Source organism: Chlamydotis macqueenii, chromosome 18, assembly GCF_036417535.1.
Source record: "Chlamydotis macqueenii isolate bChlMac1 chromosome 18, bChlMac1.mat, whole genome shotgun sequence".
Classification (NCBI taxonomy): Eukaryota; Metazoa; Chordata; class Aves; order Otidiformes; family Otididae; genus Chlamydotis; species Chlamydotis macqueenii.
In genome coordinates, this window is record NC_141573.1 from 12,802,115 (window position 1) to 12,816,454 (window position 14,340).

A 14,340-nucleotide genomic window follows, 5' to 3' on the forward strand; every position below is an offset into this window, starting at 1 on the left:
TCCAGCGCTGGAGAAGGACACTTATGCTGGGAGGTGATGCCTTGAAGGTGAGAAGGGCTGTAAGAGGGGTTGTAATTTGGTTTTAAAGGAAGGGGCTGATGCAAGGTGGGGGGCAGCACCTCGCAGCTGCAGGGGAGGGCTCACAGATGGCCGGATCCTGCAAGGGGGAGGATGGGGATGGGAGAACTGAGCCCTCAAGTGCTTTGCCCCAGGCTGCTCAGGAAAGCCCTGAAACTCTTGCTGCCTTCGGGAGCCTTTTTGCAGGGGCAGGTCCTGCTCTGAAGGGAGCTGACTTGTTAGAGGGGCAGAAAACAGTGAGTTCTGGGGTTGTTTTCTGGTCAACTGATCAGCAAAACAGAAATTTCCACTCCCCTGGGAGCTGCCTCCTCCATGCCCCATTCCAGCACCCACCACTCCCCGGCCTGCAGCCACTGGGGACGGTGATGAGCAAAGGGGCACCTGCCCGTGTGCTGGGGAGAGGGTCTGACCCCCCCAGCCTGTCTCAAAGAATCACAGAAGGGTTTGGGTGGGAAGGGACCGTTAAAGCCCACCCAGTCCAACCCCCCTGCCAGGAGCAGGGACATCTCCAACCAGATCAGGTTGCTCAGAGCCCCGGCCAACCTGGCCTGGAACGTTTCCAGGGTCGGGGCATCCACCACCTCTCTGGGCACCCTGGGACAGGGTTCCACCACCCTCAAAGTAAAAAAATCTCTTCCTTATGTCTAATCCAAACCTATCCTCCCTCTATTTTAAAACCATTGTCCCTCGTCCTGTCACACCAGGCCCTGATGAAGAGTCTCTCCCCGCCTTCCCTGCAGCCCCCTTTGGGCACTGGGAGCCGCTCTCAGGTCTCCCCGGAGCCTCCTCTTCTCCAGGCTGAACAGCCCCAGCTCTCTCAGCCTGGCCTCACAGCAGAGCTGCTCCAGCCCTCTCAGCATCTGCGTGGCCTCCTCTGGACCCTCTCCAACAGCTCCACGTCCTTGTGATGTTGGGGGCTCCAGAGCTGCACACAGCGCTGCAGGTGGGGTCTCACCAGAGCGGAGCAGAGGGGCAGGATCCCCTCCCTCGACTGCTGCCACGCTGCTGGGGATGCAGCCCAGGGTGTGGTTGGCCTTCTGGGCACAAGGGCGCATTGCCGGCTCATGTTGAGCTTCTCATCCACCAGCACTCCCAAGTCCTTCCCCTCAGGGCTGCTCTCATCCATTCTCCGCCAGCCTGGATTTGTGCCTGGGATTGCCATGACCCACATGCAGGACCTTGCACTTGGCCTGGTTGAAGTCCATGAGGTTTGCATGGGCCCACCTCTCCAGCCTGTCCGCCCAAACCCCCCGGGGATCCTGGCAGGACAATCCCACCACCTTAGGCAGCAGCACCCCTCCCGAGAGGGTCCAGCCTCTCACCAGCCCCTCTCTGTCAAACGTCCATCCCATGTGGGGCAGGCCCGGGAGGGGCGCCTGGTGTTTAAACCTCCCCGAGACACCCTGAAGCTCCCCCACACCCCCAAAGTGTGCTGTGGGGTGAAAAACAGGCTGCTGTCAGGCCCCCTGCTTGGGGAGGGGGAAGCCCTCACTGGTTAAAGCCCTTGGGCTGGCAGTGGTGCGGGTCAGGGATTTCCCCTCAGGGTGTGGGGCTGTAATTAGATAGCCTCTAATTAGATAAAAGTAGACCCCACTCCTTAGTTTGGGGGTCTACCAGCCCCCCCCCCTTCCCCCTGCAGCTTTGCCCTAATTGCTGCGGGCTCCCCAGGGGTCTGCAGCAGGGCTGGGGGGCACAAGTTACCCCGGTGCCAGCTCGGGAGGGTGAGAAGGACACAGATGCGGGGTTCGCTGGGGCTGGATTTGGCCGCGGGTGCGGGGTAGGGCGCGGTCCTGCATCCTCCCCGCAGCATCCCTGGGTACCAGCACCGCCAACCGCTCCCTCGTCCCCAGCCCGGGCTCCGCTCCCGGCTCCGAACCCGCCGGTACCCGCCTCCTCCCCATGGCAACGCGCGGACCAATGGCAGGGCCGGAAGCTGTTTAGGAGGCGGAGCGTTGCCCTGGCAACGCGCGAAGCCTCTCGGAGCAGCTACTTAACCGCAGCCCCGGGGCGGCCGGGAAATCACGGCGGCTGGGCGGGCAGGGCCGGGCACCGGAGGGGTCCCCCCTCACCCGGAGGGGGGGAAGCACAAATCCCCCCCAGCCCCCCGCCTTCCCCAGGGCCGGCGCTTTTTGGTTTGGGTTTTTTTTCCTCTTTTCCCCCCCCTCTTTTCTCTTTTTTGCCCCCCTCCTGTTTTTCCAGAAGCTTCTTGCTCTCTCGTGAACTTTGGAAGTTCGGGGGACGTCGCCGGGACGGGGTAAGGGGCGGCGGGGGGCTGCGGGGGGCGGCGGAGCCGGGGGGGCCGTGCCGCGCTGCCCAGGGCCGTGCCGGCTGGCACAGCGGCAGCTTGGCACAGGGAGGGCGTTGATCCTCGCTTGTCATTTTTTTTTTTTTAATTTTAATTCTTTTTATCCCCCCGCTCCCCAGCCGCTGCAGCCAGCGTTTCTGGGATGTCCCTTACTGCGGGCACAGGGGATGAGGCATCCGGATGAGCTGTCGCTGTCCTGAGCCTTTTTTGGTTTTTTTGGGGGGCGCGGGAGAAAAAGTCCGTTTAATGGGAGCGGAGCAGGTGGTTCTGAGGTTCTGATTCCCCCCCTCCTCGCGCTCCCCGCCCCCCCCCCCCCCCCGGTGTTCCTTGACGGTTGGGTTCGGCATCACTCAACCGGCGGAACCCCGGCCCCGGCTGGCGCACGGCTCCTCGGTGGCCGCTGGCTTCGGGAGCTCCTCCCCACGCGAGCCCACACCCACGGGATTTCAGGTTTACGACCCAGCAGCCGAGTCGGACCCCGCGTCCCAGCTGAGCTGGGAATAACCCAGCTCGCTCCGCCGGCTTGCTCCGAGCGAGGGTGTGCCTGGGGTGGGTGACCCCCCCCACTCCCACTCGGGTTGTTTTTGGGGTGGCGGGTGAAGGGAGGAGCAGAAATAACCCCAAACCAGGGACAGCTGGTATAGCGGGGGGGGGGGCGCTTTAAGAGATTTTTTTTCGAGGTGTTGGATCCTGAGATTTCTGTCCTGCTAGCAGCGAGTGGGAGAAACATCCTCACTTTGTGGGACGGCAGGGCTGGATTTGGGTTGTTTCAGGGGGTTTTCTGTCATTTTTTTTAAATTTATTTCTTCAGCCGAAGGCTTTCTGGGCAGCGCCGGCCCACGGGGCTTTGGGTCACACTGGGTGTGGGGCTTTGAGGGAATTTCCCTGGGGTTCAGGGATGCTAAAGCACCCTGGGGGAGGCACTGGGAATTTCAGGGGTGCTTTGGGGCTCTGGTGTGCAGCACCCCCAGGCATGGGTCTCACCCAGCAGCACCGGAGCACCCGGTCCCAGCCGGAGCGCTGGAGAGAGGCCGCACCTCAGGGGGTTCAACCCTCTCCTTGTTGTTATTGCAGGATCTGCCGTGTCCCCTTCCTCCCGTTGACCCCGTGAACAGAGACATGGCTGAGGGGTGGCTGAGCTACCCGCAGGCAGGGAAGGACAGAGAGAAGGAGGGCAGCATGAGGTGCTCAAACAACCTGGACGACAGCCTGACCAGCCTCATGTGGCTGCAGGACTTCTCCATCGTCAAAACCATGGCCAAAAACTGCTGCCCCAGCAGCCCGGACCCCCAAGACTGTCACAGGATCCCCAGCTTTGCTGCCCCATGCTCGCCCCTGGCTGCCGACCCGGCCTGCATGGGCATGCCCCACACCCCCTGCAAGCCCATCTCCTCTTCCACCTTGAGGACGGCACACCATGCCATGGCCATGCAACCTCAGCTTGCGGAGGACATCGACTACAAGACCAACCCGCATGTCAAGCCACCCTACTCCTACGCCACCCTCATCTGCATGGCGATGGAAGCCAGCCAGAAGCCCAAAATCACCCTCTCTGCCATCTACAAGTGGATTACTGACAACTTCTGCTACTTCCGACATGCCGATCCCACCTGGCAGGTAGGAGATTTGGAGACCCCTTGCCTTATCCCCTCTCCCTGCAGGGCATTCCACAGCCTCCACCTGCCGGGCAAGGTCCTGTGGGGATGCTGGATCCCAGTGGGAGGAGAGCGGCACCGGCAGCTGGTGGGGAAGGGCTGTAATGGGAAAGAGCTTGGGCACACAGAAATGCCACAGCCGCGAGGGCGGCGGAGGGAAGGAGCTGTTACAGAGGATAGCCCAGGGCCATTTTGCGAGCCGGGAGGTACCTGTTGGGCTGCTGGTCCCTGCAGCTCCTCTCGGCTCCGGGGCAAAGGCATCTCTGGCCCCAGCTTCACCTTTCTGGAGTCCCTCAGGGCTGCGCACACGTGAAGTCGCCAGGTCGAGTACCGATGTGCCTGTGGAGGACCAGGCGTAGGAGAGGGATGGAGAGGATCCCCGGGGAGATGCCGCTTGTCAAACAAATTCCTTGCTGGGGAGCTTCAGAGCAGAAATGCTGCTGCTTTCCAAGCAGGGCAGAGGGCAGGTCTCCCTGGACAGGCAAAGGAGGTTCCATCGCTGAGACGAGCTGGTGAGGCCTCAGGGGGAAGCCCAAGAGAGGTTAAATAGGGCTGCTGTCCCCAGCTAGCACGAGTGTGTCCCCGGGGGTGGGGGACAGTCCCCAGCTGTGGAGACAGCCTGAAGCGCAGGGGCTTTTCCCAGCCACCTTGGCTCACGGCCCTCCTCCGGCACGCGAGGCTTCCCAGGATGTGGCAGGGATGCAGGGCCCCGGGTGGCTCGTCCCTCTGCTCGGGTTATTCCCAGCCCAAATCCGCAACGTGTGTGCCAGCGCGCTGCCTTTCTCCGGCAAACTCGGGGCTGGATAATCACCGCGTTTTTAATTAAATGTGTTTATTAAAAAAAAGAAAGGAGGTTTTCAGTCCCTCTCCGCAGAGATGCAGGGGGTTCACGGGATTGCTGGAGGCAGGAATGATAAATATGTTAACGCAGGGCAGCCGCGGCTGAGCGAAGTTTGGGATGGGGAGGGGAGATGGGGAGCAGAAAATTCAGCTCGCAAGCCCCTGATCCTTGTAAAACTTTGTTAAACTGTAAATTTGGAGTTAGTACAGCCTGCATTGTTTGCAGAGATATCTGTGTTCCTGCTGCTTCTTTCTTCTTTTCTTTTTTTCTTTCTCTGTTTTCTTCTTTCTCTCCTTTCTTTTCTTTTTTTCTTTCTTTCTCTCCTTTCTTCTTTTTCTCTCCTTTCTTCTTTTTCTCTCCTTCTTTTTGAGGCTGTGTTCTCATCCCCTGTCCCGATTCCTGTACATGAAGACAGCCTGGAAAGGTTATGCCACCCGTACTCCGGGGGGAGATGGATCTATTCGTGTGGGAGCTGAGTGCTTTGGAGAGGAGCCAACACACCCAAGGAGCTTCAGCCTGGAGGAGGGTTTTGTTGTGTGTGTGTCTCTGTGTGTGTGTGTGCATATGCATGTTTTTCAACAGCTCTAAGCATTCAAGCCTTCTTTTTCCTATTGGGCACTACAGATTATGGATGAATAAGCATAAAGATGTCCAGGCAACATTAAAAAACCAACCCCTCTGCCATATCCAATCTCTTAATACAGTCTTGGCTTTGTGGAGTGCGACACTGGGTTATTTACCCAATAACTGAATTTCCTTTCCGATTATTCACATCACTCTAGCACATTCAGGGTTTCAGAACAGCTCGATGGGAGCAAAAACTCCTCTTTTTCTTTTTTGTCCTTCTTTTTCCTCCCTTAGCTCATTTGAGCAGTGGCTGATGAAGATGCAGTGATTTCACACCAAGCTTCCCTGTCCAGGAGGCACCTCCGCGGACATGCAGGGCTGCGGTGGACCAGCCCACGTGCCTCTGGTTTTGCTTGCCTCGTTTGCGTCAGCCTGCCCAGGGGGAGGCACGCGGGCCTATTTTTTGGCCAAATATTCTCCCCTCAACACTAGCAATAGGTGCAGATGAGCTGGAGGAGGGCCCTGATGATGCCATCCCCTACACTGCTGCCGTGTGTTGCTGCTTGTAATGGAGCTGTGGCCGCATCGGTGTAAAGGTTCTCCTCGTTCTCCTCAGCCACCAAGGAGGACCTGACCTCCTCCAGCTTAGCTCCATGCCTAGAGCAAGTCCGGCTGGCTTCTCCCAGTTCTCTGCATGATCCATGGCCCCAATTTACAGCCAAGGAGAGTCACCCAAAGGTTCCTGCTGGTTGGCAAGTCCTAGCTTGGAACCCCTTGGCTCCTGCCACATCTGGCTGGATTAGACAGGAGGCAGGAAAACCCTGTTGGTGACTCGGGGCAGGGGAGTTTCTGCTGAGCACGTAGCCCAGGATGTCGTGGTGTTGCCATTTCTGCTTGCTTTTTCCCAAGGGTCCTTGCTGAAAATGTGCTTTTCCATGCGCAGACAAGCATTCAATCTTGGTTTGTTTTTTTTTTTTTTTCTCTCTTTGGTCTAGAACTCCATTCGGCACAATCTCTCCTTGAACAAGTGCTTCATCAAGGTGCCCCGGGAGAAGGGCGAGCCAGGGAAAGGTGGGTTTTGGAAGCTCGACCCCCAGTACGCTCACCGGCTCAAGAATGGTGCCTTCAAAAAGCGGAGGATGTCCCCAGTGCAGATCCACCCAGCCTTCACCAAAAAAGCCCAGCAAGAAGCAGAGTGCGTTGCCAGCCCGGCTGCTCCGGCTTGCAGCTTCAATAACGTCCTCAATGTCAACCCTGAGTCACAGCAGCTGCTGCAAGAGTTTGAAGAATCCACCAGCAAACAGAACTGGAGTCCAGCAGATGGCAAAGCAGGGCAAAAGTACAAGCAGCCCTTGCCCACGCGAATGGCCAAGGCGTTTTGGCTTTCCAACTCTGCCTTGCTGACCCAGGAAGAGCAGACCGAGCTGGGATCCCTAAAAGGTGACTTTGACTGGGAAGCTATCTTCAACACCAATCTGAACGGAGACTTCACTTTTGGGGATCTGGAGCTCACTCCTCCAATCAACCCCACAATGCATGACCTGGACTTGCTGGGACATGGGCAGCACATCGACTGTCCCCAGGGGCAGGAGCATGTCCTCAGCGAATCCAACCAGAACAACCTGGACTTCGATGAAACCTTCATGGCCACTTTTTTCCTGCAGCATCCCTGGGACGAAGGGATGAATGATTACCTCTCCAACTCCGTCAATATGGAGCAGCTGTTTGAACTCAATGACGCCTCTTTGCCAGCGGATGTAAGCGACTGGGGCAGGCTGCCCTCCCTCTTGTAAGAGGCCAGTCTGCGTTCAAAGAACACACGGACTTTAACAGGAGGCTCCCCCCATGCTGTCGGGACGTACAAGGGACAAGATTTTCTAGAGACAGAGACATCCACAGTGGCTCTTACCAGCTTCATCGCAAGATTATTCACAGAAACACCGGGGGGAGAAAAAACCAACACCACAGGAACTGCTTGATATATTTTAAAGGACACATCAGAAGTCTCTAGTTCACGAGTTTCCTCAAGAGAAGAAATATAACACTACTTATTTTTTTACTTTTAAAGGAAGAAATGTGAATTATCATATTTTTTTTCCACAGAAATGGACACAGCATATGTTCCTTCAGGGCTAAAGGAGAGCATCTGCCATCTACCATTTGATCTCCCATGCAAGACATGAGATTCCTGGTGGCCTAGGACTCGATAGATTAAGTGCAATTTCCTCACCCTTCCTCTCTCCATTTCTCTCTCCCTTCTTCTGTCTATCTAGTGTGATAATTAGCTAGCAGGTAAATAAAGGTCCCTTCTGGATTCTCCGAGTTGAAACTCCCTCCTGACTTGTGCCTAGGGAAGAAGAAAAGCTCTATAAATCCAGCAAGTCTGCCTCTTTAGGTGGTTTTATATAATCTATTATATATTATATATTCAAAGAAACCTATATTTTTAGCATTAGAATTTCTTAATAGTGGGGGGTAGGGGAAATGCAGTTTGGAAGTTGTTTTATGTTTTCACTGTTTAAAGGTTTGTTGTTCTGTAAACCAAGACCACACGCTGGAGGATTCCTGCTGCAGCAGCAACAGGTTCCATGAAGGCTCCAGGAATCCTGGCAGGATTGGAGCAGTGTGGACCGGGGCGCTCCCAGAACCAGCTTTCCTATTTTTTTGTACCCAAAATCCTTGCTGCGGTTGCTGAAGGGTCTAGATCACCATAAACCCTCTCTGTTTTTCACCAGCTGACGTAGCCTCTCTCCATTTTTTCGTGCGAGACTGTTGCTCTCTGTGGTGGGACTGTTGCAGCTGGGGGGACAGGGTGGTTACAGGGGTGGCTTCTGCCAGAAGCTTCTAGAAGTTTCCCCTCTGTCCGGTGGGGCTGGCAGGCTTCAGGGTGGACCTGCTGCTGGCCGGGGCCGAGGCAATTGGCAATGGTGATAAGAGGGGAAGGGGAAAAAAAGCAGCAGCGGGGGAAAGGGAAGGTGGGAGATGAGGCCTGGCCTGGCCTGGGGAGGTGAGGGGAGACCATGGTGAGGCCGGCTGTGCCCCTGCAGCCCGGGGAGCCCACGGAGGAGCAGAGATCCCCCTGCAGCCCGGGGAGCCCACGGAGGAGCAGAGATCCCCCTGCAGCCCGGGGAGCCCACGGAGGAGCAGAGATCCCCCTGCAGCCCGGGGAGGACCCCATACCGGGGCAGGGGAGGAATGTTGAGGAGTTCTTCCCCTGAGGAGGAAGCAGCAGCGTAAAACAAGGTGTGCTGGACTGACCGTAACCCCCATTCTCTCTTCCTCCTGTGCTGCTCCGGGTAGAAGGAGGTAGAGATAATTGAACATAAAGTTAAGCCCAGGAAGAGGGTAGATGTGGGGGGAAGGTGTTCTTAAGATCTGATTTTATCTCTCATTATCCTATTTCGGTTTTATTGTTAATAAATTTAATTAGTTTTCCCCAAGTCAAGTCTGTTTCACCCGTGACGGTAAGTGTTGAATGATCTCTCTCTGTCCTTACCGCGACCCTTGAGCCTTTTGTTATGTTCTCTCTCCCCTGTTTCCCTGGAAGGGTGAGCTGCTGCGTAGTGTTTAGTCCTGAGTGGGCTAAACCAGGACCCTCTCCACTGCTTTTGCTCACCCATCAGGCTCTGAGTGGCTGCCAGGGCAATGCAGGACCTCAGTTAAGGATGTGCTTAGGAAAACACTGGGGCATGGCCATCACCTAGAATCATAGAATCATAGAATGGTTAGGGTTGGAAGGGACCGTCCTGGCAGCAACAGGGTCACTCCACACTGACTGCTCCTAGAAGGGACCATGGAGGAAAAAAAACCCCATCCAGGCTCCGTCCAGGAGCCTCAAGCCAACGAATGTGCGTGCAACGGGCTCCGAGGACAGCAGCGGAGATGAAGTCTCATCCAGGCGGGAGCAGCCTCCAGGACCAACACAAGCTGAAGCTTTGGCCCTTTGGCTTGGTGTGCAGTGAGAGCGCGGCAGTAACTCTGCAAGGAGCTCAGAAACATCTCAGGAGTGGAGCCAAATGCTGCTGAAACGTGACTCAGAGCTCTCAAGAACTGGGTTCTTCGCCTCTCCTTTGCTGCGGGTTATGAGAGGTAGGGCAGCCGTTAGGTAGCAGTAAGTAGAAGCTGCAGTTTCAGTGGTGTGTCTTAGACTGGTCGAAAAAGGGAAGATTATTGTAAAGAGTTTCTTTTTTGGCTACAAAAGCACTTAGGACCTTTAATGTGAGCAATATAATTCAGTGAGAGTATAGCTGCAGTGTAAGAATCAATAAACAAGCCTTAAAAAATATATATAAATTACTCTTGGAGTAATTTCTACCCAAATTTGGGGAGAAGTTGGAGTCATGGAGGTGGGAGTGCAAGTTTCGCATCCTCCCTGGTAAAACCTGGGGCAGGCTGAGAACTGACGTGTTCAGCTCGTGCAAGCTGAGCCGAGGCTGCTGCTTTGCCTGGGTGTCAGCACCTGAAGTCCCCTGGGCTGCCACCGCACCGCAGGGGACGGTGTCCCAGGGCTGGGGAGCAAGGGCCGTGTCTCTGGGGGCCTTTGGGGGTTGGTGTAGATGTATACATCTTTATTGGCGATGCTTCTTTTTATTTGTTGTTTTTGTTACCTTTTCCTGTTTTGGGGCCTCCATACTGATGCTGAAGAACTGCAGAGATATGTGTGCAATTTAACCACTTTCATGGAGTTATTTACAATTTTTTTTAAAAAAAAGAAAAAAATGGAGAAGAAAAAACCCTTTTGCCGCCTTGTTTCCCTCCAGCACCGCCCGGCTCTGTCTGCCCCTCTCCCCGGGGGCAGGGGACACCTCAGCAACTCAGGCCTGGCTGTACACCCAGCCCTGGTACGTGGGTGCTGGCACCCCGCTCTGCAATTCCTCGCAGGGAAACGGGGGCACAAACCACCATGTGCGGGGCCATGGTGACACATCGCCTCTGCAGCACCAGCGTGGCCGTGCCTGCTGTCCTGAGTCCCGCAAGCTGCTCCCAGCCCTGCAAGGAGCTGCTGGGGGTGACATTGTGTGAGTGCATGTCCCTCTACTTATGCCATGTCCCCACCTGTCCCTGTAGATGCCCTGAATGGCTTCAGAGCCCTCCTGGGTACAGGGTGGCGAGAGGAGTGGCACAAAAGCCGCAGGAATAGCCGAGCCCTCGCGAGGCCAATTACGCCGAGGAGCAGTTGGGCTCCGCCAAGGCAGGCGAGAAAAGCAGCGTACGCTCAGCTGCCGGCACAGGCAGGGTGGGGGCAGCGGGTCTGGGGGCAGCACGTTCAGGGAGTCCCATGGGGAGGGCAGGGTGGCTCGGGGACGCGGGGCTGGGTGCGAGGCTGGCTGGGGCCAGGCTGTGGGTACCCCTCCGTGCCCACAGCTGCGGGGCAGTGCTGCCATGGGGAATGGCAGGAGAAGGGGGCTGCAAGAGGACTCTGGAAAAGGGTGGTCTGGCCCCAGTTCAGTGAGTGCCCAGACCCCCTCCATCATGTCTGAACATCTCCAGGGACAGAGATCCCCCTCCAGACCCTGCCTGGGGCTCATCCAGCTTGGTGCCTCAGATGGGCACATCCTTCCTTGAGAAGGCCTTGGGGGTGCTGGTGGATGAGAAGCTCAACATGAGCCGGCAATGTGTGCCTGCGGCCCAGAAAGCCAACCACACCCTGGGCTGCATCCCCAGCAGCGTGGCAGCAATCGAGGGAGGGGATCCTGCCCCTCTGCTCCGCTCTGGTGAGACCCCACCTGCAACGCTGTGTGCAGCTCTGGAGCCCCCAACATCAGGAGGACGGGGAGCTGTTGGAGAGGGTCCAGAGGAGGCCACGCAGATGCTGAGAGGGCTGGAGCAGCTCTGCTGTGAGGCCAGGCTGAGAGAGCTGGGGCTGTTCAGCCTGGAGAAGAGGAGGCTCCGGGGAGACCTTAGAGCGGCTCCCAGTGCCCAAAGGGGGCTGCAGGGAAGGTGGGGAGAGACTCTTCAGCAGGGCCTGGTGTGACAGGATGAGGGGTCATGGTTTTAAAATAGAAGGAGGATAGGTTTGGATTAGACATAAGGAAGAGATTTTTTTATGCTGAGGGTGGTGGAGCACTGTCCCAGGTTGCCCAGAGAGGCAGTCGATGCCCCATCCCTGGAAACATCCCAGGCCAGGTTGGCCGGGGCTCTGAGCAACCAGATCTGGTTGGAGATGTCCCTGCTCCTGGCAGGGGGGTTGGACTGGGTGGGCTTTAACGCTCCCTTCCCACCCAAACCCTTCCATGATTCTATGCACCCACTCCTGGATTCCCATCCCATTTCCACCATCCCAAGGGCTCTTCTTTCAGCTTGGGCACCATGAGCCCCAAAAAGCAATGGTGAATCTCTGTTCTGGCCTTTCTCTGCGTCCCCCCAGCAGCGGGGGCACTGGCAGGGCTGTGAAACGCTGGCAGCTCCTGCGTCTCGCAGTTCGCTCCTTTATTTTGTTTTAGCAGGTACTGCTGCGTAGTTTCTGTTTTTAAACCCTCTGCAAAAAGCAGAGCCCCCAGCACCCCTACCCTGCCAGGGCACTGAAAAAAACAGCTTTGCCAGGAAAAAATTATTGCAGCCCGTCGGAGCCAGCTGAGGGTTTTAAAGCGAGAAAGGGCGAATATAAAGGAGGCACCAGGCGAGGCCTGAAACAACCTCGTTTTGTTCAGCTTCTGAAAGCAACAAAACCAGCTTGGACATGATTTTTTTTTTTTCCCTTTCAGTGAGATGGTTTGGTGTGAGGGGGGTATTTTCAAAGCAGTTCACGAGTTGGGGTGCTGTGGGGTGGGAGCACGGCTCCCGCGGAGGCAGGCAGGCCAGCGCGCCGCTGCCCGCGCAAAGCCCATGTGCATGCTCGGGGTGAAGCACGGCGCCAGGAGAGAGGTCGGGACCCGGCAGCGGCCAGGCCTGCCCGGGCTTGTCGCTGGCAGCGGGGCTACAGCCCGTGGCTGGGGCTAGTCCAGTCCCGCTGGCTGCCCTGGCTCGCCCAGCACGGGGACGGTGATGGGTTGGGGACCCCCGAGATGGAGGTGTCCCCCCGGCTCCACGCGTGCAATGAAAACGCAGATGGCCACGGCCCAGAGCTGGCCGCCTTTTGGGGCGCCCCATCGCCAGCACCCACCCCGGGCAGGCCTGGGAAGCACCCAGACTCCCTGCAAACTCAGCCTGCGCAGCCACGGCCAGGTCCCTCCCCAGCACACGGCACATTATTCCTTTTATTATTTATTTCTGCTACTACCCCAGCCGTCCCCTCATCCATCATCCCTCCCCAATGGGCAAACATTGACACCTCAAACCAATCTCCCTTTCACAGAGGGGGAAAAAATATATACACATAGGCCCTTCTTTTCTCTCCTTTTCTTGCCCTGTCTTTCTTTCCCCTCCATTGAGCGCAGGGCTGGCACGAAGCCATTCTGGCAAGAGTCGGCTTTCACTTGCTAATCATCCTAAATATTGAAAATCAACGCCTAGAATAAACAGCCCAAAGATTGGGGCCATCCCTGCTCTGTTTGGAAATGCTAATCTCGCTGCCTTTTGTCTTCCTTCTGAGGATTTGGTGCTGTGCGTTTGGAGGAGGTCACAGCTCATGGGTTCTCCCTCCACCTCCAGATTTTTCTTTTTTTTAATTTTATTTTTTCCCCCTCCTCATCATGAAAAATTCAGCCCCTTTTAACATCCCAGCTGGGATGGCAGGAAAGGCGAGGGGGAGAAGGGGGAGACGGGATGGAGGAGGGTAGGGAATAGACTCGCCTTGCATAGCAATGAATGAACCTCCAAAGTTTGGGAAAACCAGGGTCCCAAATGTGCTCCTGGGGGTGAGAAATCTCCTCGGAACTGTGGTTGGGCAGGGAGCCCCATCCATGGTACCGGCAGGGAATGGGGATGTGGATGGCACTGGGGCATGAAGGGCAGAGCCTGGGGACAGCTCAGGGACTCCCTGTCCCCTGACACTGATTTTTGGAGGGTTTGGAGGTGCCACAGCAAACCCGGACAGGCTGTGACGGGGCCCAGGGCTCGACCTCGACGTCTCTGCCTGGAGCGAGCAGGCTGGATGCAAACACCTTTCTGTGGGGTCGCTGGAGCTCCGGGAAAGGTGGCTTTGAGAACAGAGCGGGCAAAGCCCCTTTTCTGCTTTTCTGCTGCTAGTGGATCCCAGTGGGATCTGTGGCATACGCGTAGCTTGGATGGCTTACAGCATCCTGATGGGGAAACCGAGGCAGGGCAAGGCAGTGGTCTGACGTAGACCAGGACCTGATTACCTGGGCAGCACTTCTGGTGCACACTGGGACCCTCATGCTTTCAGTCATGGTTTTGGGCCGCGCAGGGAGAGCGTACCCTCTGGCACTGGGGAGCCCATCTAGCAAAGCTCCCTGCCTCCCTCCGCGCCCCAGGCGGCCCCGGGATGGGTCAGTGGGCCGTTGCCAGCGGCCGTGCCCGGCGGTGCGGCCGGCACAATGCACCGGCAGGCCGAGGCTTGCCCTGCGACGGTGGGAGTGCCGGCGGCCGCTCACCCGAGCCACAATGCAACGGCCCCTGCGTAAATGCCGTCATGAAGAGACGCTCAGCATGCGGTTCCTTCCTCCTCCTCACCCCCACCATCCCCCTGATGCGTGCCCAAGTAGGGGGCTGCAGCCCCACAGGGCTCCTGCTCCTCCAGCCCAGCCCATGCCACAGAAGGTGGCCCCCATGGGCAGGGGGGACACATCCAGCCCCCCACGGCGGAGCAGCTGAGCCGCTGGAGCAGTGCCAGCATTGCCTCCTTCTTTGGGAAACCACGTCACGGCGAGGTCGAAACTTGGCCGCTTTGTAAACAAGCACCGGGGCCACGAGGATCTCTTTACAAAGGCTGGTTTGGAGCGTTAGGGCCACCCTACATCCTGAGATAGCTGGGGTTTTTTTCACTGCCATCAGGA

The 14,340-nt window shown here is 57.1% G+C and overlaps 1 protein-coding gene across 1 annotated transcript; it reads left to right on the top strand.

Moving 5' to 3' along the window:
• The first annotated feature begins 2,263 nt into the window (after positions 1-2,263).
• On the top strand, positions 2,264-8,180 carry FOXJ1 (forkhead box J1). Its single transcript, XM_086762359.1, has 3 exons — positions 2,264-2,332; positions 3,458-4,000; positions 6,442-8,180. Exons 2-3 carry the CDS (start codon positions 3,503-3,505, stop codon positions 7,237-7,239), a joined length of 1,296 nt encoding a protein of 431 aa, XP_086618485.1. The 5' UTR covers positions 2,264-2,332; positions 3,458-3,502; the 3' UTR covers positions 7,240-8,180.
• Positions 8,181-14,340: the final 6,160 nt, after the last annotated feature.